The sequence below is a fragment of the Aquarana catesbeiana genome, linkage group LG11, assembly GCF_042186555.1.
Source record: "Aquarana catesbeiana isolate 2022-GZ linkage group LG11, ASM4218655v1, whole genome shotgun sequence".
NCBI lineage: Eukaryota > Metazoa > Chordata > Amphibia > Anura > Ranidae > Aquarana > Aquarana catesbeiana.
In genome coordinates, this window is record NC_133334.1 from 271,942,465 (window position 1) to 271,968,969 (window position 26,505).

The window sequence follows — 26,505 nt, forward strand, 5'->3', positions numbered from 1 at the left end:
TCTCTTGCAGCATCTGTATTATACTCTATTGCAACCTTTCTCAACCTTTTTGCCACCTCTGCTGTGTCTGGCAGTACCTCTTCTTTTAGAGCCACCTGAGATGTTGAACAGCTCTGGTCTCATTCTTTGGACTTTCTTGCCCGTCTTGTCTCTTGCTTCTGATGAACCTTGAACTCTTTGCTCCTTCCATGAACTTTCTGATATAAGCCATGTCTCTGCACTTCCCGTTTGCCAGATTATTGTGCTCTCTACAGTCAACATCTTGCTCCTTTGCGTACCTGCAGCCTACCCTTTCTCCACTACCACATGTTACCAACCTTTGGCTTGTTCCACGACTACGCTTCCACTTGATCCCAACCAGCGACCACTTGTTACCAACATTTGGCGTGTTTACTGATAACACTTTTGCTTGACCCCCTACTTGCTATATCTGCTACTGGACCCGGGGTTGCTCATCTCTTGGTGGGGTAATCTTGCGGACTGTGACCTGGTACTAACACACAGCAAAACCCATCTCCACCATCAGGAGCTCTGGTGAATACCTGTTAATGCTTAGACCCCGAATCTCAGGTGAGCCCGTGTCATCTGCCAGGATGACCTCCTGCTGCATTTATCCAGCTGGTCGGTGGGAGTCTCTCTAATGCTAGAGCTGCTGGCCTCCAAGCCTGACTGCTGACTGTGACACATACAATGGGAATATGGAAGCGTACACTAAGAGCCGCTCAATTCTAAATATGACAGAAAGGCTTCAGCTCCATTCCCTCCCGAACCATGCCCGCTAACGCATTTCACCCGTCATGGACTTAGACCTCCATGATTAAGCTCATGATGGGTGAAACGCATTAGCGGGTGTGGGTTAAGAGAGGATGGAGCTGAAGTTTTCCTGTCATATTTGAAACTAAGTGGCTCAGGGTGTGCGCATCCATCTTCCCCTTGAATGGTTTTGAGTAAATTGTAGATATAAAAATAGATAAAATAAAGAATGTGGCATACCTAGTGTATTTGACCCCCCCGCTCTATAATCCCAAATTACTTTCACTATTAAACATGAGATATGTGGCCAAAAACAGAAATTGTGTGAAAATTGTAATGCCCCATTACGCTGGTTTTAGTGGAGAAAAGTTTCTTTACGTTGGTGGTCAATGTAATGGTCACATACATTGGTGGCCATTGGGGGAAAGACCCGCTTATATTATTGGTTCATGGAAAATGATCCCATTACATTGCTGACAAATAGGAAGGATGACTCTTCTTTACAGACAGCTAAAAAGATAGCTGATGTCAGTGGTTAAGCAGAGACAAGGAATCCCTAGCAAACTCTGGAGGAACCCTGGTTAGAAAAGACTGCTCTAAAGTTAGCAAATCTAGTACCTTATGTTTACTTCCATATAATCATGTTGGGCCTCTCTTTCCAAAAACTATGGTCTTTATTATGGAGTTGCACCCTCACACACTACCACCACAGTTCTGGAAAGGTTTTTCACAAGATTTTGGAGTGTGTCTGTGGGAAATTGTGCCCATTTGTAAGGTCAGGTATAGATGTTGTTGGGCGAGAAGACCTGGCTCAGAATCGGTGGATCCAATTCATGGAAGCCTCCTGTACCGAAAACATCCAACCCTGATTTTCACTCCTCCTTTCCCATTTCTTCCCAATCCCCTATAGCCACCTCCATCATTTCTCTTCTCCTCCAAGATAAAAGATTTAGCCGCTGTAGAGGACATTTTGAATATCACATGATATCCGATATATCAGAGGACATCTGTCAGACTTGTAGGCTTTCTTATTATTAGCAGATCTGACACAACCTTTCTCTGCCATCGTATGGGCACATCTACAACACGTCACCATGATACAATACCTTTTTCACATTCATGTCTATTGTCACCAGGAAGGCAGCCACAGTTGGAGGTTCTTACATCTCCGCTACACCGCGCTGGAGTCTCACAAGAAGCAGAATGTGAGCCGATGAAATCACACAATGTGCAACCCACAGAGCTGTTAACGGATTCCAGGGGGGCACCAAAGTCAAACATCTTGGTTTTTAGCCATGTAAAAAAAATAAATAAATAAATAAGGAGAAAACATTGACATGCTCGGACAATGAGGTTTCATAAATATATACATTTTTGGATCGTTTCAGTGGTCAAATGATAGTTTTCAGCACTACTTTTTTTCATCACTACCTTTAACCTCACTTACCTGCTTATTAATGATAAGGTTACGTAGACATCCTTTAAAATGGGCCGATGGTAGGTCTCGATGAGAAGGAGATGACTTAATCCCACCCAGCTGCAGAACATGGTGTGGATTCCAAAGTCTTTGAATAAAAAAAAAATTAAAAAAAGGGGGTGAATTAAGAAAAATGTAAAGACACTAAGAAATGTATGCAAAAATGACTCATTCAATATGCAGACATGATGGGAAATTCCCCTGGACATCTCCTCCCCGGATGCTCACTATGGAACAGGAAGCGGCAGGAGGAGACATCAGAGGAACCACAGGCTTCAAATTTATGCAGGAACTGTATACAATATCATTTTGCTCCTATATAAAAGGTTATGCTGTATGTATTTTAATCTAAAGTCATTACATTGATGTTAAATATATATTTTATATTATGATAGAAGTCCTAACCAAACTTTTTTGTGAATTGTTCTCCTCCGAAAGTCTTCCAGCACTCATGTTGTTCCTTTGTCTTCCAAAACAACTGTGTGCTGGAAGACTTCGGGGGAAGATGTTTGGTGTCGGACTCCAGGAGATTACTCCATCATAAAGAAGTTGAGTAACTGTTTAGTTTACTGTACTTATTGCATACATATTGTACATGCTTATTCTGCTAGAAAGGATATTTGGCTTGTGCATGTTGTAGGCATGTTTTGTAATAATTTGCATGCTATAAATTGTGTTTTTCTGCAGTTGTATGTGCAGTTTTTCCTGTTTAGTAAAAGTATTAATAGACTACAGAGGTCTAAGTTTCCTTGGCTCGTACCACAAAGAACCTTTAATTAAAACCAAGCAAAACAATTGGGGGCTCGTTGGGTGGATTTGCGCTAAAGTTCAACTGAAGCAGATCGGTTTTCTGTGGTGTGTTTTGTTGCTTGTGCTGGGGGAAAATGCTGCATACGCTGTTTAGTAAAAGTATTAATACACTACAGAGGTGTAAGTTTCCCTGGCTTGTACTACAAAGAACATTTAATTTACACCAAGCAAAACATGACTAGAGTGGGGAAAGTTTTTTTTTTTGACAAAGGTGAAAAAACATAATAATAATAATAATAATAATTATTATTATTATTAATGGAATAATTATACAGTAATTAAATAATATTATTATTTTATAATATTTTATACATTTGATGTATTATTTTTTTTCTATATTATCTTGCATATTTATACTTTTTTTTTTTGCATTCTTGGTTTCTGAAATTTTTTAGTACATAAACAAAGGATAGTGATATGAGAATTACAAAAGTCAATTGGATAAATTAATTAATCTGTGTATCACAAATAATGTTCAACATAATGTAAGCTGTTGAACTTTGTAGGGACTCAAGCGAAAGTGGGACAATAAGATCATCGTATAAATAAAGTAAGGCCAGATGTCGGGCAACATTATAACTGGCTTGGCGTGAAAGCAATAGATGTGGGCGATGGGGATCTAAGGTCCTGCCCCAATGTCAAGTGGCATCATGCACCTCAAGTGCATCCTGTTTTATGGTTACAGGGAGGACCCCAGCATGCCCATGCATTGTTAAAAGGGGTCAGGTGTGTATGTATGTATATATATATATATATATATATATATATATATATATATATATATATATATATATATATAGATGTAGCACCCTTATGTTTAGGCAGGGTTACTAGTACATTTACCTGCCAGGCATAGTTGCCTTGGCCAATTGTTAGGGGAACAATTGATTCCACCCTAATTCTGGAATTGCTGCACTTCTCTCACTAGATGGCCGGGTATCTGGTGAGATTACATAAGACAAGGGCATTGCAAGGACAGATTAAAAATGTATAGGGTATCTCAGCCAATGGGCAGGGATCTTCTTGGGTCCCTTGGCCTTCTGGGAGAGCCTATTTATTTAGGTGCGGTCAGGTGATCTGGGTTCCGTGCTACCTGGATGGCTGTCTGGGTGGACATGTGTTGTGCTGCTAGGCCAGAACCTGAGGCCTATCCCAGGTACATCTGGCTGCTAGGCTGTCTAAGAGCCTATCCAGAAGCAAGAGAGCAGCGTAGGGTTGGGACTGCGGCTTGCAGTCCAACCATAAGTGACGGTTCTGCCGGCCGGAGAACCTATCGTGGTCGGAGGTAGAAGGGAAGCGGTCGCCACTAAGGGACCATCCACTTTATTACCTGGGACCACAGTGAGTATCTAAAGCAAGTACCAGAGCAGTGTCCTCACCAACCGGGGATGGTGAAGAATTGGGAAACTTCAGCAGGCGTCAAGCCAGGGACCCAGCCAGCGGAGGTGACGCTTGCAGAGCAGCCTTGTGTGCCAAGCCAGGGACCAAGCAGGCCAGTGGGGTGAAGCTTGAAGAGTATCTGTGAGTGCCAAGCTAGGGACCCAGCCAGTGGAGGTGACGCTTTCAGAGCAGATTTGTGTGCCAAGCTAGGGACCGAGCAGGCCAGTGGGGTGACGCTTGAGAAAGATACTCAATGAGAAGGTTGGAAGATCTCAGGAGATCCAGTGGCAGTGGATCAGCGAGTCTAGTGAGAGAGACTCGGAGCTCAGTGGAGTGAAGATCTACAAGAACTGATTGTAGAGGAAGTACAGAAGTTCGTTACAACTTGTGTTAGGAACTGTTCTAAGACTGTTGCCATAAGAGACAGCATTCCTACACATGCAGATGTGGTGTCTTGCTGGATGCCTTTCCCTGCATGGCTGTCTACCTATAGAAGTCTCGGAGTCTGCTAATTCACATTGCAACTACTAAAGGGTGTCCTGGCCCTAAACCTTCTCTCCCACAGTTCTGTTCAAAATAAAATAAATCTCTTTGCAGTCAAGAAGTGTCTGGCCCCCATAAATTTTCCCTTTCATTACACCCACTATGCCTTGTAACCCACTCTACACTGAAGGATGTCAGCTGTCCCTGACTCTGGAGGTTGTCATTAGACCAAAGGAGACCCAGGATCTTGCTACATATACAAATATATAAAAAGTGGGAGGAGCAGGGAAAAGGCGAGGGGGGGTGCAACCAATAGGGGCAGGCACCAGCAGAGCCCAGGAAAAGAATATCAATTCAATTTATTAGGGTTTTTTTATTGTCTCTGACACCATGTGAAAATATTCTATCACTGTTTGGTCTAAGGTAGATCAAGTCAGATAGAGCCCGCCTCTATCTGACTTGATCATCCTCATCCTGGCTGGAGGATGTCCAACATCATCTAGCCCCTTCCTCTACCCAACCTGATTGTCCCTGGCCTGCCCCTATTATTTATTGAATTTGTGTTCTTTCAGTCGTGGAACTAAGAAAATTCTGCCATAAATAGGTGACAATTTTCCTTGTTACCTCCATTCTTGCATCATCTGTCCTTGGGCTTCGCACATTGCACGGTCCTCCGATAAAAACCTCTTGCCGACTCCCTCCTTCTCGAAAATGATAGCTGAACTACAATGGTCCAGGGTCAACATCACTGCCTAAAAATAAGCATATTTTACACTAAGGGGTCTAAAAAAATAAAATCACAAATAAGCCATATAATGGGTCCAATATGTTTCTTTCCTATGGTCCTCAGCTCCATCTTGTGGTCATAATGCGGTATTATTACCATTAAAGTATTTCAGGAAAATACCACATTATGGTCAATAGATGGAGCTGACGATCATGGGAAATAAACATATTAGATATGTTATGCTGAGACATTCGAGCAGCATTTTTTTTAAATAAAAAAATAAATAGACCACTTAAAGTATAAATAAGGCCAATATTTTTTGTTGGTTTTTGAAAAGGATGGAGCATTCTATCATCCTAATTTTTTGCAATTTTATTTTTTTCTGTGCCAGAGGCCCAGCAGGAAATGAAAGTGGTTGTTAAGCCACTCTAACCTTTATAAACCATCAGCACTGCCTCCTATTGTAGTATCCCCCTCTGTGTGTGATTTATAAAAATAAATGCTGCAAATACCTCATTTCACTGTCGACCAGCCAGCTTTCTCCTTTCCTCCTCTGAGAGATGTAGTGGGCGGGGCTGAGATTCCCCTGCTGACGTCAGTCTGGAGGGGAGGAGGAGAGAGCTGGCTGGTCATGTGTTCACAATCTCGGCTCTTAAATGAGGTATTTACAGCATTTATAGTTATAAATCATTCACAGAGAGGGACACTGCAATAGGAGGCAGTGCTGATGGTGTATACAGGTTAGAGTTATGAGAGCAGCAGGAGGGGCGGCTCACACACAGACAGAGACGGGAGGAGGACACAGGAGCAGAGAGGAGAGCAGATAGCAGGCTGCTGATGAAACTGACCACGGTGTCAGGGCTCAGCAGCCATGATACACCGTGGTCAGTTTACAGAGAGGTGGGGAGAAACTGGCAGGATCAGCCAGGTTCTTTAGGTGTTACTGAGGGCCAAATGACACAGGACAAGCACTGTGTCATATACCATGTTTTAAAGGAGCAGGATCCATTTTTTATTTTTGTTGGGGTTAACAAACGCTTTAAAGGAAATCTCTCCAAAGTGAATTCTCTTCTTAGACCAGTGATGGTGAACCTTGGCACCCCAGATGCTTTGGAACTACATTTCCCATGATTCTTGTACACTCTGAAGTGTAGTTGAGCATCATGGGAAATGTAGTTCCAAAACATCTGGGGTGCCAAGGTTCGCCATCACTGTCTTAGACAGTTGTCACTTGAAGAGGTGTCCCCATTGGTACACTTCCCCTCTATTTCTAATACAGTGACAAATATAAAATTTTGGATTTTCCATCACTTTCTGTTCTGGGGACATTGACCTCCAGGACAGGGATGAATTCTCCCAGCAGGGATTGGGGTGGGGGAAGAACAGCAATGAAAACCTGAAAGGGGTTCTTAGGCTTGGTTCACACCTACAGTGTGAACCGAGTGTGTGTGCGTTCCCACGCGTCAGGTGTAGGGCAGCCCATTTAATTCCATCAACATGTTACATCAACTCGAGTCAAGAAGCTGATCAGCGGGGCAAAATTTAGACTCATCTCCCTACACAAGTCATATTCCACTCAGTTATCCATCCTCTTGCCTGGTTAGTCTGCAATGTCCATACTGACTTTACATCTGTTCAGTCCATTGCCCTGCACCTCAATCTACAGTGTATAGCCCACTACCACCACACTCTGTGCAGGGGTAGCCAGCTTTCATCAAGCTTTCAAATGGCACAAGGGCCCCAACACAGCCGGCAAAGGATCCATACTGAGGACTGCATGGATGGCACTGCCCCATGTCTGCTAAAGGGTAGTGCCTTTCTCTGCTTGTCAGGAAAGTGGGTGATTTTTGCACGTATCCCCAACATGCATAGATGTGAACATAGCCTAACTTTCCAACTCAAAAATAGGTTTTGGTTTTAGAGATATTTTAATTGTACATTTCAAGTTCCTAGAAGAGTTGGGCTCTAATTAAAAAAAGAAAAAATGAATACATGTGACATCGCTACCCACGGGAGCTAGTCAGATCGCAACTGTCACTTTTTACCGCAGAATAAAAATTCAAAGAAAAAATGTGATTGATTGCTGCCAGCGATGTCTCCTTTGTGCATAAATCAGCGTCCGTGTAATCGCATTTCTCTGAGCACTCTGAATATTAAAGTCGTAGTTAAAATAAAAAGACTCACCTTGTTCCTTAGCTTGAGGTCTAGTCGATGCCAGCTTTTGTCGGTCACGTTCACACTCTCTGGTAACTGGAGCTGTAACTGGGTGCCGCCATCTTGTCTGATTGTGAGCCTTAGAATGCCCTGTGTGATATCTACAGAGGGGGAAAAAAAAAAAAAGACCATGGGGGGAGATTTACTAAAACTGGAGAGGCAAAATCTGGTGCAGCTCTGCATAGAAATCAATCAGCTTCCGGGTTTTATTGTCAAAGCTTAACCACTTGCCGACCATGCTACAGCCGAACGATGGCTACAGTGCGGTCATCCAATTTTGGGAGGCCATCTACCTACCTGTTATAGACTAGCACAGCAGCTTCAATATTTTCTAAGGAATATGGTATTATTATCTTTTAAATGTACATTTAGATAAAACTTTTATAAATGCCTTAATCTGTCTTTTATCCCTCGCACAGCAGCACTCTGAGTGGGAGGGGAAAGAGCAACAATAGGGTCCAAATGGGGCTCCATTTCTATGCGCCATGCTGTCAGTCTATCTCAGTTTCCTTGCTGTCATAGTGTAGTAATGCCCCTTTAAGCCGCTCAGCTGAACATCACAAACTGGCCACAGCTGGTTTCTCCCTATCTGCCCTGGACATACAGAGCAGCTTCAGTACCTTCTGCGGAATATGTTACATTTAGACAAAACTATTATAGATACTTTAATCTGTCTCTTTAATCTTTATCCAGCACTCAGGCTGGGAAGGGGGAGGAGCAACACTAGGGGCCAAATGGGGCTCTATTCCTATGCGCCATGCTGTCAGTCTAATTATGTGCACAAGCTTACAGGATGGATAGCACAGCAATGACTTAATCAGTGTACGGCTGCCCCTTTCCAATGAGAGGCTGGAGCGGGTCCTGGATCAGGACCTGCCCTAAATGTATCATAGTCTGCAAGGGGGTCTGTGAATGTCATTATACATCTTGTAATTATAAATCAGGTGAAACAATTCCCATATATGTATTTTAACTTAATGTTTAGCGGTTTCCCTAGGTTTAAATACATTTTGGAGCAGCATTCACAAGTTTTAGAATCGCATTCATTTCAATTTTATTCCATATTGTTTAAAAAATTCAGATGCACTTACCAAGAGACAAGGAATCCTCTGCGTCCTGGTTGGACACAGGTCCGTGGTACAACAACGTCCCATCCGACTGGTCGCTGATGAACTCCAGAGACAGACGGACCTCAGAGCAAAATTTGATTGGAGGGAACCAAGTGTATCCATTGCCATGGAAACTGTGGAGGGTCAGCTGACAGAGTGGTCCACGGAACTGCGGCAGGCACTGGCACCTAAGGCCAAGCCAAAAAAAAGTACTCGTTAGGCTTGGTGAATTTACACCTGGTAACAATATTTCAGAAATATCAGATATGTGAAACAGCACCCTCAAATAGTGTCTTAAAACAATAAAATTCAATTTATCCAAAAAATGGTCTTTTAAATGTAGCCCTAATGTGTTGGAATCATAATGGTGAAAAAAAGTCCCCTTTTCCTAGAAAACAGTTAAGTTAGAAGAACCCACCGCCTGTATGTTGCGTTTGTTAAAATATGATTTTTTAAACTTAATCAGACATAACATTACATGGGACAATAGTGGTTGCTCATAGACTTTTTGTCAGGTTTTGGCTTGAGTAGATTTCTCAAACAAATGCTGCTGCATACAATGGGTAAGTAGATACCATTGTTGTACAGTTTACAGTCCAGTGTTTATACAGCTACAGTAAACAGGTATGTTTCTGTTGTTTGCTAACTATGGGGGGGGGATTCAGGCATAAGCTGGGGGCACACATTATCATGCTTTAAGATCAGAAGCCACTCATGATACAAGAACGGTGCCTGGTCTCCAGAAGAATCGTTGCCAATGGAGATCACGAACATACAGTAACAGAAGATAAGTAACTTTTAAGTGTATTTGTACTGTTATAGACCATAGGCTGTTCATTTGCTAGGCATTTTGCTTGTTATAGAGATCTGTCAGTCTTGTATTGTATTCCTAAGATTGTAATAGTTTTGTAGGTACAGCATCTTTGTATAGTAAAAGCACATTTACACACTGCAGAAGTCTCAGCTTCCTTGCTTATACCACAAAGTAACCTTGCTAGATGGATGCAAGCAAAACAGCCTGTGATGTATGCCACTAAAGTTCAACAAGTTTTATGCTCCTGCTGTGCCCCTCCATCCACATTCAGAACAACACACTCACCAGATATGAGGGACTTTAAATAATAAAGATCTTACAAATTCTCCAAATTCTCCATATATTTACCCCAAGCATAGATACAGGGCTTCCACCTCCTTATAACTCCAATCATCATATGACTCACCAATAGTTAAAACACAGAATTACATGAGAAAGCAAGTAATAGTGTATTAAATTCCCTTTAAGCCCTTTAAGCCGCTCAGCTGTGCATTGCAACCTGGCCAAAGCTCATTTCTCGTTTGCCCCGTCCTTAGTGGACCATCAGATTGCAGGGAGCAGAGAGGAAAGAGGTGCTAATTAGCTGCAACCAGTTTAGTACTTGTTCCCACCCTTAGAAACGGGCAGGAGAAATGATGCTGACTGTCTACCACCAAGGCTGGGCTGTTAGCCCTCCCAACTGGAGTCAATGCAGAGCAGGTGCAGGGACTACTAGGAAATGTAGAATCCCTGAATGGTACAGTCCTGGATCAGAATGGACAGTGTTAGATTCCTCTGCCAGCTTGCTGGGGAGGAGAGAGGAGCCTGACCCGCCCAAGCTTTTGATCAGAGAAAGAAAGGAGCCTGCAGGATAATACAATGGCAGAGCAACGAAGGGCAGAGCCCCATACAGACAGCTCGAGTTCCGGAAAGGACTGAGAACTCAGGAGAGGGAGAAGGGCTTGGATCCAACAACGCTGACTAGAGAGGGAAGTTGCTGTGTGCATGGCTTGCCCTCTCGCTTAGCCTTCATTGAACTGCCAGAGAACAGTGGTTTGTGGTGGGAGGCATCTTGGCCACCAAGGTTCTGTGATTTGATTCCCCTATTTGCCCACGCTGTCATGGCACACATGAGCCTATCTTCATTAGGTGACTGGACCAGACTTGTAGAATAAACAAACTTATTTACTGAGTGTAGTTCACTAGGTTGTCATAAACATATGACATTGCTCTGCATAGTAGATAACATTTACACAGTCAATTCCATTACATTGGACTATTCAACTATGAATCTGCTAGCTGAACATAAATCGCTCAACATTTCTGTAGCGTAGACATCGTTAAATATGACAGTCCCTCTTGATACTGAAGCAATGGTTTAGGTCAGTGGTCTCCAAACTGCGGCCTGGAGGCCGGATGTGACTCTTTGCTTGCCTATATCTGGTCCTTGGCACATTATTCTTCCCACTGGTACAAGATACGATTTTGTCAACTGACATCAACTATGGGGCACTATTCTTCCCAATGACACCAACAATGGAGCACTATTCCTTCCCCTAATACCAAATGTGGTGATGTTTGCTTCCACTGATGCCAGGAAAACTTTCCACTCCCACTGGCCACAGTTTGCCCCCCCCCCCCCTAAAGTCTGAAGGACAATAGACCGGCCTTTTGTTTAGACAATCTGGAGACCCCTGGTTTAGGCAATTCAGTGATGAGGCTGTACAATGCTAAGGCTGTACAATGATGAGGCTGCACCAGGGTGAGGCTGTACAATGATGCTCATACCTTTAGCATTTCCCACCTCCAGGTCCCATTACAGGTGGACTCATATAAACGATCACATCGTAGGTTGTGTGGGCTCCCCTGCTCCCACATAGGACCAAAGACCCTACACCATTGGGAACTACCCTCACAACAGAAAGTGACCTCATCTCCGGCCAACGCACCACTGCACGCAATTAACCTCATAGTTATAACTCACACATAAATGCAGTGCTTACAGTAACATTACACATAAACACAATGCCTACATTAACACCTGCCAACAAACTATGAGAGTATGTAGTAAGTTTTTTTTTTACCATGATTTAGCACTGTCTAGTATAGGATGCTAGGTAAATTCCATTTTTGGCTTGCTCTGTAATCAGTAGCAAGGATTGTTTGCCTTGGTCTGCTCGTGGTTTCCCCCTGCCTCTGGGAGAAGCTTCCAGCGCTTAAGGCGGGAAATTCAAATGACTGGCCTGAATATTTACTATGCCCTGGCCAATGCCTGGGGAGGTGTGACCAGAAGATTGTCTAGGAGGATAGTAATTAGGCTGGAGCCCTGAGCAGACTGTCTTTCCCCCACTGAAGGATGGATCATTGAGCTTCAGGGGGCTGCTTGCCCCTCAGGAATGCCTGGACTGGCTGCTGGTCTTCTCCATCAATGAATCAAGTCTGTGGAAGTGCCTGCTCTGGGACTTGTAAGTAGAGAGTTTAGCTGTTCTGCAAGCTACCTCATGGTCCTCAGCTGTTAGAATCTAACTGTTCTGCAAGCTATCTCATGGCCCCCATCTATGAGGCTTTAAATATTCTGCAACGGCAAGCTATCTCAAAGTCCCCAGCTATGAGCCTTTAACTGTTCTTCAAACTATCTCATGGTCCCCATGAGAGAACTGTTCTTCAAGCTATCCCATTGTCCCCAGCTGCAAGACTATCTCATGGTCCCTAGCTCTGAGAGCTAAACTGTGCTATCTTTACTAAGAGAAGATTGTCCTCTGTCTACTGTTCTTAAAAACTCTAGAGTATCCCATACCTCATACCCCTCTCCTGTTAAAGTTCTACAAGCGAGAAATCTTTAAAAGACATCCCCTAGACCAGGGATATGCAATTAGCGGACCTCCAGCTGTTGCAGAACTACGAGTCCCATGAGGCATAGCAAGACTGACAGCCACAAGCATGAAACCCACAGGCATGATGGGACTTGTAGTTTTGCAACAGCTGGAGGTCCGCTAATTGCATACCCCTGCCCTAGACTGTTTAATGGAGCCAGAGTGAATGGATTGTTGCCTGTGTGAACAGTGGCCTTAGCACTGTTTGGGGAAGAACCAGTTAAAATCCAGCAGCTCCTATGGAGGGTAGCGCTACATGGACATACCCATTAACTAGTGGTAGTCATTCCCAATTTGACCTAATAAACTTAGCGCAGGGTATGGTAGAAAGTACGTGGTCAGTCCCTGCGAAAGTTCATGGGTCTAGCTGACAAAGCCCAAGAGACAGGTGCTTCTTGACAAAATGGTTAAACAGCTGCAATCAGATTTAGACTCGGATTATAGAAATACCATCAGTGCATACATTACACAAACATCTTTTTTTCTGGCAGAACAGCATTTAATGAATACAAATGACTCCTCCATCTGCCGGGGCCGCTCTTCTAATCCCTTCCCTCCACTCTGATTTCTATAAAATATATCGCTAAGCCTTGCCGAGCAGAACAGCGTGCTAAAAAATGAACAAAGATGTCTGCGAAAAAATTATTTAAAGTGCTTCTAAGAATATTACGGGTTGACGGCATCAGAGGAAAACTGGGGGCTTAATCCGTCTTGGCTGCGGCAGCAGCAAGAACCGACGTAGGGGGAGGAAATTACTCAAATTAATAAATTATATTGGCTTGCAGTAAAGGACAGGAAATCTAAAATATGTAACAGATTTTTAAAGACCCATAACACATGACTATTGTATAACAGATGTATCTAGTTTCCCTTTAATATCACACCCTTTTAAACCTGCTACGTACCCCCATCCCTATTTACCCCAAATAATTGAGACCACACCCATCTGGAGTAAAATATTGGCCGTAGCAGCCAATTATCTTTATTAATAATAACCAATAAAATTAATTTCAATATCAACTTAACGTAACTGTATAAAAACACCTGACATATCAGTTAAATACTCCCGTTGGTCTTTGCAGGGAAAAACCCACCAATCTTAAACTCGATAAAATCAGGCACTGCGGTACCTTAACTAAAATAGGCCTCCAGCTGACATGCTAGCTCGGAGACAACAAACCAATTGACCGCAGTGCACCCAATAACCAATTCCAGCTAAAACCTCCGTTAGCTGGAATACCACCAACGGGCCTCATACTACTGATGGGTCCCAAACTTTACCATAACTCGGGTTTAATCCTTCACCCGCAAAGACCAACATCACGCCACTGCCACGACATTCCAACATTTGAAATTGTACCAACAAAATCCATATAGACCATACTTACCAATTTTAGGGAGGGAGGGTGGGAAGCTCTCTCTTCCAGACCAACTGAGCTGGGAAGGGACCTTGCCCCCTGTTCAGTTAATTTTTGCTCCACCCCTTCCTAATAACCTACCAATCCCAATTGTTCTAACATAAACATCCCTCAAACTATGTTCCACTGTTAACTCTGTCATGCCCGCCCTTTGCTTATTATTTTTATTTCTTTGCTCCGGGCTTTCTTGACTATTGTATAACAGATGTATCTAGTTTCCCTTTAATATCACACCCTTTTAAACCTGCTACGTACCCCCATCCCTATTTACCCCAAATAATTGAGACCACACCCATCTGGAGTAAAATATTGGCCGTAGCAGCCAATTATCTTTATTAATAATAACCAATAAAATTAATTTCAATATCAACTTAACGTAACTGTATAAAAACACCTGACATATCAGTTAAATACTCCCGTTGGTCTTTGCAGGGAAAAACCCACCAATCTTAAACTCGATAAAATCAGGCACTGCGGTACCTTAACTAAAATAGGCCTCCAGCTGACATGCTAGCTCGGAGACAACAAACCAATTGACCGCAGTGCACCCAATAACCAATTCCAGCTAAAACCTCCGTTAGCTGGAATACCACCAACGGGCCTCATACTACTGATGGGTCCCAAACTTTACCATAACTCGGGTTTAATCCTTCACCCGCAAAGACCAACATCACGCCACAGCACACACCAGGGTAAAGCCTTACCCTTGTGTGCCCTGCCAAACCCTCAATGTTCGCTTTATCCCATCCTGTATTCCCAAAGCCCACATCGTTCAGGTGTACCCCATCTCTCCGCAAGTAAACGCCATGTATCCACCTCTAACACCATGTGCCTGATAGCCAACCCACCATTCCTGACCACGAAACCACTGACTTCCTTGTTAACCATCTTACGGGCCCCGTTAACCTTGTCCACCGACCTCGCCAACCTCCACGTAGTACGTGCCACTATGTCCAACCACACAATCAACATGTGTGGAAAAGCCATCCTAAGTTGCCAAAATCAAATTTGATGTCTCGCACCAAATCTAACATTGACCTGAGCCCCAGATCATTGCCGCCAACGTGTAACACCCACCCGTCAGGAGGCCTATCCATACGTGCAAATCTACGCACCTACGACACCGTTCTACCCCATAGCATACCAGGCCCCCCAACCACCGGAGACAGGCTTCCTGTCTGGAAAAACCCCAACTGTCTCCCATCCCTTCTGGCATCACCTCTCCTCGCCCCCCAACACATATAGGGGTGGCCCACTGTCCAGACCAGGCACTGCATTTGACCTGAAAGAAAAGAAAAAACAACAAAAAAAAAACAAACCCCCCAATAAATCAGACACCCCAACACATATAATCTTTTCAATGTACTCGTAGCCACCCTTATCCTAAAGGAATGGGATGAAAACTTTTTTTTTTTTTTTTTTTTTTTTTTTTTTTTTTTTTTTTTTTGATCCCCCAAACCAAGTGCCTTAAACATTTATTGAAAATTTCAATGAATTGAAAAATGCGATAACGACAACCCATCCTGATGTACCAAAAGGGGGGGACCACCCCACCCCCCCGGGCGTATGGCAAGAAACCCCCCGCACCAATTGTACTGGGCACAAGGGAGAACCTGGCAGTGAAAAAAAAAAACCTGCACCGTTATTCCCTTGCCCCGCTGATTCGTTTTAGATTTTGTAACCAATATGGACAATCTGTCCTCCCCACAACTGACATCCATTACACCCAATCCCCCATTTTTCTTTTTAGAGGGGCTGACTAATTCGCTAATTCGAAACGCCCCGAAAAACGCCAAGGCGAATGCCACCTTAAACAAAACTACCTCATAACCTGACGAACAAGTAATGTCTAACTGCGCCACTGTCCTACCTAATAGCTCGAACGAAACCGGGCGCCTAGCGTCCCTCCCCAACTTAGAACGCCAGTAAACCTTCAATGCCTGCCCAACCCAAAATTCCTTAGTAAAGTCAGATAAACCTTGAAGTCTTAACCAAAACGCCAGGCCTGCCAACTTCTTTTTCAACCCAGACACCGACACCCCATCCTCCAGATTCCAGGAAACAAAATACAAAAAACCAACAACCAGAAATCTTGTTCCTCATGGCCTTCCACCACCTGTTGCAGCATTGATACCCAATCCTGCCATACACTGTTGTAAGCTGACCACGTCGCTTCGCTCACTGACTGTCTAATCCATCCCGCTACTCTTCCAAGGCCATCCTCCACAGCCGCTCGGGACAAGGGACCCCGTTCTGCTCCGCCCCTGGTACCAAATCCCGCAATCTGTCGCACTGAAAGCGAGATAGTGCATCAGCAATGACATTTTCCACACCAGAGAGGTGCACAGCATAGATGCACACATTCCGCTGCCAGACAGCGCAATACAAGGTGTCTGAGCAACCTTACCACCGGCGGTGATGCAGCTGAAACCTTGTTAATTACCTGTACCACCCCCAGGTTGTCCACGTGAAATCTAACTTTCAAATTCCTGAAAGATTCCCCCCACAACTCCACTGCTAATACCACAGGGAACCGTTCAAACAGTAACATGTTCTTTACTAAACCTGCCTCCTTCCACGACTGAGGCCAAGGCCCTGCACTCCACTTACCTTGGAAGAAGGCTCCAAAAAACCGCAGAAACCACCGCATCTGTGTACAGCTCCCGATCCAAATTGCTAACTGGCCCTGACATCCACAACGCACTGCCATTAAAATTAGCCAGGAGCGTGTGCCGTACCTACAGGTCTTCTCTATGAGCCTTCACCAAGCGCACATAGTGCTTGGGGGACGTAACCCCTGCCGTACTTGCCGACAGCCGCCTGCAAAATACCCTTGCCATGGGCAAAATGCGACACGCCAAATGTAACTTACCTAATAAGGATTGCAGGGTGCGCAGCCGTACTTTGCGAAATCCCATTATTCCCTGAATCTCTGCTTGCAAAGCCGTCAGCTTATCTTCCGGCAGCCTGCACTCCATGTCTAACATGATGCCTAAGAAACTCAACACCGTCCGTGGACCTTCAGTCTTCTCTGGGGCCAATGGAATACCAAACTTATCTGCAACATGTTCCAGCGTAGCCAACAGGACCGCACCAAACTTCTGACTTGGGAGGGTCCACGCAAAGGAAATCGTCCAAATAGTGAATGATTGAATTTATTCCCGCGACGTCACTCACCACCTACTCTAGTAAGGAACTAAACTGTTCAAACAACGCGCAGGATATAGAACACCCCATAGGTAGCCAGCAATCTACGTAGTGTTCCTACTGCCAACAACAAACGAAAAACTCTCCTGGTGAACCGGTAGCAAACGAAAAGCCGACGCTATGTCAGCTATCTCCCTAAGTGCCCCCCGCCCATACACCCAAACTACCGCTGCATCCAACGACGTATATGAGACCACGCAGACCTCTGGGTCGATGGCATCATTCCCCGAACCCCCTTTAGGGTAGGAAAAATTCTGAATAAGCCTAAATTTGTTAGGCTCTTTCTTCGGCACAACGCCTAGCGGTGCCACTACCAAATCCGATATTGGCAACGCAGGAACATTCCCACTTATGCGGCCTAACAAAATTTTCTTCCCCAGTTTCTCCTAAACCATGTCAGCATGTTGTAAGGCTGACCGCAAATTGCATGACAGCGGGGGAGTATCCATTAAACGTGAAGGGATTCTAAAACCCTCCGCAAATCCCCGACCAAGTAACCGCGCTGCCTCCCTGTCTGGGTATCTATCTAGGAAAGGTTGCATCTTTGCCACTTTCACCGGCGTTCTCCCCTTTTTCCCCCAGGGTCGCCGGTACGGCCCTTTCCTTGTTTAAAAACACCGGGACACCGTGTGTCCCCCTCCACAACCTGAACCTTCGTGCTTGTACTTGCACGACCCCCCAAATCTACAGGAACCCTTATTAAACTGCCACCCCTTGAAACAACAGAGCCGTCGGCCTAGCCGAGGTCATAAGGCGCATCCATAAGCTGATGTCCTTATGATCCCACTTCAAGGACAGGCGTATAGCCCTCCGCTGCTTAAAAACTGCTCGTCATACCGCAGCCAAGCTGTTCCCCTGTAACTCTGAATGCCACACCTATAGCGTCCAAATAGCCCAAACAATGACGAGCATTGCTCTGGGTTCTTTTCCCCAATAACACTTGCCAATACTGCAACGGCCTGCAGCCAATTCGCAAAAGTCCTGGGGATAAGCCTCTACCTCCTTTTCTCCTTGTCCTCCTTCTTGTTATCCTCCGGCTTAACCCTATCTAAGATACATTTTACCAGCGGTAGGAGCGCCAAAATCTCCACGTATTCCCCTTTCCTAATTTTTCTCGAACTTCAGGTTTTAGGTGCGCTCCGATGGGCCCCTCAAAACCCACCTAAACCTCACATTTTTCTGCATCTGCCAGTCTCACCAAATCTTGTTTTTTTGCCCCTTCCCTTGTCCCCCCCCCCCCCCGGCGGCTTAGGCACCACCTCCTGCACTGCCACCCCAGCGACCTCCGTCGCGGGCGCCGCTTGTTCCGTAGCAGGCACGGGGGGAGTCCCCGAGCCCGTTGACCACCCGACCCTTGCCCCCCGACCCCAGGATCCACCCACCGCCGCAGGAAACTGAATCCCAATTGTCCCCAGCTCAAATTTTTTACTAAATCCTTCAAACCTGCTCAGAATTCCTGCAACCCCAATTCCGCCGTAGCGCGGCCAACCGCCCACGCGGCCGGAGTGGGAGGCACAGTCGCATCCGACTGCCCCGCTGCTCCCTGACCCCCACTGTTAAACTCGCCCCCTTCACCCACAAGATTACCAACAACACGTGAAGGAATAAACATGGACTTACCGAGATGCCTGGGAAGGGTCCCACCAGCCGAAAGTCCCGTCTCCACTGCAGCATGACGTCCCTGCTGCCCATCATCATCCGACTGCGACAGCTCTCCTTCTGACCGGTCTTCTCCTATCTCCGCTTCAGTGGCCGACAGTCCTCCAGCAGACACCTCCCTGGCCGCCGGGGATCCGCGGTCCTACAGCGCTCCTCCTCCGATCGCCGGATTCACCCACTGATTTGTGGGTCGCTTTTTTATGGGCCCAATGACATCTATCCCACAGTGCCTCACCAGGCCACTGCCCGCTTCTGTCCTCTCTCCCTCCCCTCTTACGTGCCCCCCAGCCCCAGCTTTGGGGTGCCTGGGTGCCGTTGCTGCCATCCTCCCATGCTGAAGCCCCGCCCCTGCTGTGGAAACGCCAGGGGCCTGTCTCCCTGCTCCATCTTCGCTAGGCCCAGCATCCGCCTTGGAACTGCTGGCGCTACTCCTGGATGCTCCACGGACTGATGGCCTCTGCCCCCCCTTCTCCCCACCTCATGTGCCGCCGCGCGCTTCGCGGGAGGCCCAGAAACCGGCCTCCCTGCCCGAACCTGCTGTCTCTGCTCTCTGGGAGGGAGGGGGATAGAGGGATCTGGCTGGGAGCGAACCCCCCCCTTTCCTGCGCCACCGCGCGCTTCGCGGGCGGCCCAGAAACCGGCCGACCCGCACGGAGCTTCTGACTCTGCACCCTGGGAGGGAGGAGTAGAGGGGGATCCGGGGAGAAACGAGCCTGGCGGCCTGGACCGCCGCGCTCGCACCGACTCACCCACCACTGAAATGGCCGCTGAGGCACTGTCACCCAGCGCCGCATCCAGGCTGCTCTCAAGCCATCCAGGTCCCCTGGACGCAGTCCCAGCCTACAATCTTGCAAACAGGGATTCACAGCGGCCATGCTGCAAGCTCTCTCTTCCAGACCAACTGAGCTGGGAAGGGACCTTGCCCCCTGTTCAGTTAATTTTTGCTCCACCCCTTCCTAATAACCTACCAATCCCAATTGTTCTAACATAAACATCCCTCAAACTATGTTCCACTGTTAACTCTGTCATGCCCGCCCTTTGCTTATTATTTTTATTTCTTTGCTCCGGGCTTTCTTTTTCCTTAATTTGTCATATGGTAAGGCACAGGGCAGTGAAATCATCAACTTTGTCATTTGCTTTTACCATTTATTTTGTGGCGTTTTGTTTGGGCAGACTCTAGAATTAATGCACAACTAAACATAGGAGGAAAAATGTAATATCAGTATGCATCGCATGCATTTAAAGTACTAGCTACTATATATCAGTGTTGAAACAGGATGCATTGTAAAAAATGCTCCCCTCCTACTTCCTGACACATCCCACTCCCTGTGACTCCTTCTACTATTTCCCAACACATCCCGCCCCCTGTGACCCCTCCTACTTTCTAACACATCCCGCTCCCTGTGACTCCTCCTACTTTCCGACACATTCCTCTCCTTGTGACCCCTCCTACTTCCTGACACATCCCGCCCCCTGTGACCCCTCCTACTTCCTGACAATGTTGGGGAAGGATTCACTGTTGAATTAGTACGCATTGTTTGTCATGGTTGCTCTGGCCCCCAACACATCACAGAGGACCCCATTATCACTCATAATGCTCAAATTCATAAGCATCACTTTCTGCTATTAACCCACCCAAAAGTGATATTTTAGCTATAGGTGGAGCCCAAGGGTTGAGTCAGACCCAGATTTCTATATTCATTTTTCAACAGTGATAACTGCTTAGGTAGATCTGGATTCTGTTTCTAGCTACCTGATAGTTTTTGGATCTGCCCATCTTTTGTACATATCTGTTCGATACACTATATTGCCAAAAGTATTGGGACACCTTCCTTTACACCAGGGGTGGGCAACCTCGGCCCTCCAGCTGTTTTGAAACTACAAGTCCCACGAGACATTGCAAGACCCTAACAATCACAGACATGACTCCTAGAGGCATGATGAGATTGGTAGTTTCACCACAGCTGGAAGGCCGAGGTTGCCTACTCCATGCTTTACACGCACATTAACTTTAATGGCATCCCAGTCTTAGTCTGTAGGGTTCAATATTGAGTTGGCTAAAGGTTTCAGCTCAGATATGTGGTGACCCTGCCCTATGCATTCCTGTATTTAATATATATAGAATGTATTACTGCTAGGCTGCAACCAGTCTAAGCTAATAATTACTCTTTTCTGGGTTCTGTAGGTTTTCCATAGGCCTGGTGGGTGGATTACTTCAGCCTGATGCTGGAAGGAGGTTCCCGTAATCGGTGTGGAAAGTCTTAACCACTAGGTCATGAATATTTATCTGCTCTTGAGGGGGAGATTGATGGCCTTGGAACATGAAGCTAAATAGATGTGACCATTTTATGTTCCAATTGGTGTGGTCCACGTGGAACATCTTGTTGTTGGGTAGACAGATTCCACACATCAAGGGGTCAAAATGACTCCCCTGAGCTATGCTGACAAAATTCTGAGGTTCTGAAACCCATAAGTTTGAAAAGAAGTTTAATACTACTTAAGTACAGTAGTTAACGTGTTTTGGGGCCAGATATCACCCCCTCCATCTGGGCTTAGATGAGGAAAGTGGAAAGATAGCACTGGACCCGTAGGGTTACCTTACTGGTATTGATGCGGGTGTAAATGATCTGGTTCCTGGGCAGGAAGCTTCTACACCTCAGAGGATCTCCACAGTCTCCTTGTAGTATAATGTAGCTTAAATTTAAATTGAAGCACCACACCACTGCTAAGAGGACCAGATACAACATTATTCCAAAAAAGTATCCAACGCATTTTGGGGGTCCAAGTGCCCCCTTCATCAGGGCTTGACTGGCAACAATGTAAACAAACCAGAAGTGAACTGGACCTACAGTTGTATTTTTGGGGAATTTGGCATGAGTGTTAGTAAGAGTACTAGCCTGTTGTTCGTTAATAAAAATGCCATCTAGGCAAGATTCAGCTTGTGAGAAATGGTTAAATTTATTCTTCCATGCTTTAGCGATTGTGAGACAAAAAGGACAAATTTAAATTGGCATTTAGTAATGTTGGGGGGTTTGAAGTGCAAGAGGACCCGTCTGGGGTCTTTTTTGAGCTCTGTTCCTAGTAGTGTAAGCAATAGTGAGAAGACCCTGGACCAAAAACGTCCCAACGTCCCAAAACATTTCAGGTCCTCCAAATATAAAGGACATTGCCAGTGGTCTGGCATCTTCGAAAACATAGGCCTGGATGTCCAGGAAAAAAATGGGCTAGCCTGGAAGGGACCATGTACTATCTGGTCATCACTTTATAGGCAGATTCGAGTGTTATGGTATTAATGGTGCAACATAGGACATGTCCACCAAATATGAAGGACATTGCCAGTGGTCTGGCATCCTGGAAAGCGTAGGCCTGGATGTCCAGGAAAAATATGGGCTAGTCTGGAAGGGACCATGTACTATCTGGTCATCACTTTATAGACAGATTCGAGTGTGGTGGTATTAATGATCTAACATAGGACAGGTCCACCAAATATGAAAAATTGAAAATATGGGCCAGTGTGGAAGGGAGAAAAGAAAAGTGTTTGGCAACTGTAATGAATGCTGAAAATTCAGATTCTGGCATAACCCCAATCATGACTGTTCTCTGTCCAACATAGGACATGTCCACCAAATATGAAGGACATCGCCAGTGGTCTGGCATCCTCAAAAGCATAGGCCTGGATAGCCAGGGAAAATATGGGCCAGTCTGGAAGGGACCATGTACCACCTGATCATCACTTTATAGGCAGATTCGAGTGTGGTGATATTAATGGTCCAACAGAGGACAGGTCCACCAAATATGAAGGACATCGCCAGTGGTCTGGCATCCTCAAAAGCATAGGCCTGGATGGCCAGAGAAAATATGGGTCAGTCTGGAAGGTACCATATATTGCCTAGTCATCACTTCATAGGCAGATTCGAGTGTGGTGATATTAATGATCTAACATAGGACAGGTCCACCAAATATGAAAAATTGAAAATATGGGCCAGTGTGGAAGGGAGAAAATAAAAGTGTTTGGCAACTGTAATGATTGCTGAACATTCAGATTCTGGCATAACCCCATCATGACTGGTTCTCTTTATACCTGCCGATCCTGATGTGCCTTACCTGTATCCACTAGCAGTGTCCACACAGGTGCCACCATGTAGACAGGGGTTCCACGGTAGAGAGGAACATGAAGGCCGAGCCCTTCCAGACGGTGGACACCTGCACGCTGTGGCCAGGTCGTGGATGACAGACATGAAGGATACGCTGCCCCCATCCACCAGATTCAGGAAGTCTCTGACAGCGCTGTGGTCTCGGCACCCCGCGTTCCTCAAGCAGATGGTACGTAGGCAGAAGTCTCTGTCCCCTGGGAATACTTCTGTCTGAACAGCTGCCTGGATCTGATGAGAACAAAAGAAAAAAAAAAGAAAAGAAAAAAAACACAACGTGGTTAGCGTTCACAGAGGATAGCCGAGAGCAATTGCACCCGTCAAAGTGAAGGCATGGATTTTATGTCAGCGGACAAATGGTATTGCCGTGTACGGCTGTATCCTCCGATACATAATTCATGCTACAAGCAGGGCTTTCACATTTATCGAGCCTTTCGCATCTGCCCTGACCGATTCTATCATAATGTCTCGTGTCTGATTTTATCTGTAAGCTTTACATCTAGGGAAAGTGGGTCCATCAGCCAGCATTAGCTCTCCCGGAGTCACCAGCGCATTAAATAGGCTCCGCATACTTCAAAATTAACTTTAAAGGGAGCCTGAGCAGAGGAGATATGATGGCTGCCACGGCTGACCTCTCCTTCTCAAGACATTGGCCCCCTCCCTGGTTGTCATGCTGATCTGATGGCCTCAGAACATTCTTGGTCGATGAAGGATCGAGGAAGTCCTGACTTCACTCTTATCTACACTATATGGCCAAAAGTGAACCCTTGAGCTTTACGTCTATATCAGCTTTCTGGACATCCCATTCAAAAACAGGATTTTTTTCCCTTTAGTTTCACCTGATGATCCTGCCAATAACACGCTTCCTGTCTTAGGGTGACAACACCGTTCATCTAATTATTGTAAGTCAAGTGTCCCTTCCTGGATTTACCTATAACTGGCCTGCATTTGCCTATATTTTCTATATCCATATTTTTTCGTTATTTTGGGATAATTTGAAATAAGAATTCTTGTTTGCAGTTTATTAGGTATCAAGCCACTGTAAAGGCCTCCATATTTGTCGTCCACAATCTGTTGCGTCCCCCCCTGTCCGGAGTGATTTTGGATGCTTCCTGCGTGGATGTACATCTACATACAGTTGTGCTCATAAGTTTACATACCCTGGCAGAATTTATGGTTTCTTGGCCATTTTTCAGAGAATATGAATAATAACACAAACATTTCTGTCACTCATGGTTAGTGTTTGGCTGAAGCCATTTATTATCAATCAACTGTGTTTACTCTTTTTAAAATCATTATGGCAACAGAAACTACCAAAATGATCCTGATCAAAAGTTTACATACCCTGGTGATTTTGGCCTGATAACATGCACACAAGTTGACACAAAGGGGTTTGAATGGCTATTAAAAGGTAACCATCCTCACCTGTGATCTGTTTGCTTGTAATTAATGTGTGTGTATAAAAGGTCAATGAGTTTCTGGACTCCTGACAGACCCTTGCATCTTTCATCCAGTGCTGCACTGACGTTTCTGGATTCTGAGTCATGGGGAAAGCAAAAGAATTGTCAAAGGATCTGCGGGAAAAGGTAGTTGAACTGTATAAAACAGGAAAGGGATATAAAAAGATATCCAGGGAATTGAGAATGCCAATCAGCAGTATTCAAACTCTAATCAAGAAGTGGAAAATGAGGGGTTCTGTTGAAACCAAACCACAGTCAGGTAGACCAACCAAAATTTCAGCCACAACTCCTGGGAAAATTGTTGGGGATGCAAAGAAAAACTCACAAATAACTTCAGGTGAAATACAGGACTCTCTGAAAACATGTGGTGTGGCTGTTTCAAGATGCACAATAAGGAGGCACTTGAAGAAAAATGGGGTGCATGGTCGAGTCGCCAGAAAAAAGCCATTACTACGCAAATGCCACAAAGTATCCCGCTTACAATACGCCAAACAGCACAGAGACAAGCCTCAAACCTTCTGGCACAAAGTCATTTGGAGTGATGAGACCAAAATTTTGCTTTTTTGGCCACAACCATAAACACTACATTTGGAGAGGAGTCAACAAGGCCTATGATGAAAGGTCCACCATTCCTACTGTGAAACACGGAGGTCGATTGCTGATGTTTTGGGGATGTGTGAACTACAAAGGCAGTGGAAATGTTGTCAAAATTGTTGGCAAGATGAATGCAGTATTTTATCAAAAAATACTGGAGGAACACTTGCATTCATCAGCCAGGAAGCTGCACATGGGACATACTTGGACATTCCAACATGACAATGATCCAAAACACAAGGCCAAGTCGACCTGTCATTGGCTACAGTAGAATAAAGTGAAGGTTCTGGAGTGGCCATCTCAGTCTCCTGACCTCAATATCATTGAGCCACTCTGGGGAGATCTCAAACATGCAGTTCATGCAAGACAGCCCACAAATTTACAGGAACTGGAGGCTTTTTACCAAGAGGAATGGGCAGCTTTACCATCTGAGAAGATAAAGAGCCTCATCCACAAATACCACAAAAGACTTCAAGCTGTCATTGATATCAAAGGGGGCAATACACGGTATTAAGAACTGGGGAGTGTAAACTTTGTATCAGGGTCATTTGGGTAGTTTCTGTTGCCATTATGATTTAAAAAGAGTAAACACATCTGATTGATAATAAAACAGCTTGAGACAAACACTAACCATGAGTGAAAGAAAAGTTTTTGTGTTATCATTCATATTCTCTGAAAAATGGCCAAGAAATCATAAATTCTGCCAGGGTATGCAAACTTATGAGCACAACTGTATATATTGTCACATTTGCTTGTTTTTGAGTAGGCAACCATTATGTCCCAACACGGTTTTTCATCGAATGTGATGATGTCTGTTTACATGTATATAATATGTACTAACTGTGACTTATTCCTTGGAAGACTAGGGTATCCTGATAAAGCAACTAAATGGTGAAACGTGTTGGTACCTATGACTTCTTTCCTGCACTTCACTTCTCCATTGTTATTACAATTATGATATGTTGTTGTTACTATGTACATATTTGTGCACAACATAGGTGTGTACACAGGATGTGCCAAGTGTCCCTGGGCACACCCTAATCACCCTGTGTGGAGCAGAATCCCCCTTTTTAGACCCCTGATATTTCACCAAAGCACTCCAAAAAAAAGTAAAAAGATTGTTTAAAAAATACAATTGTAAAAAAATAAAAATAAAAACTACTGACACCGTCCACTGCCCTATTGACACCAATCTCTGCCCTAATGACACCATCAGTATATATACACATGCACACACACATATGTGTTTGAGCTTTGGGGTGCACACCCTAATGCAATAGGCTGTGCACGCCTGTGGTGCACAATGAATCCTTGCACCATTACTTGAAGTGGTTGTAAACCTTTACATATACCCAGTGAAGTGACTTAACATAACATATACATTGTACATTCACATC

At 45.0% G+C, this 26,505-nt stretch overlaps 1 protein-coding gene across 1 annotated transcript in view; it reads right to left on the reverse strand.

The window, feature by feature from the left end:
- LOC141111760 (neural-cadherin-like) overlaps positions 1-26,505 on the reverse strand; it is a 130,839-nt gene that overhangs the window by 15,127 nt on the left and 89,207 nt on the right. The window contains 6 exon segments of the mRNA XM_073603899.1: positions 1,860-2,034; positions 2,201-2,318; positions 5,528-5,655; positions 7,815-7,945; positions 8,936-9,141; positions 23,008-23,285. Of these exon segments, the coding sequence (XP_073460000.1) occupies positions 1,860-2,034; positions 2,201-2,318; positions 5,528-5,655; positions 7,815-7,945; positions 8,936-9,141; positions 23,008-23,285 (1,036 nt within the window).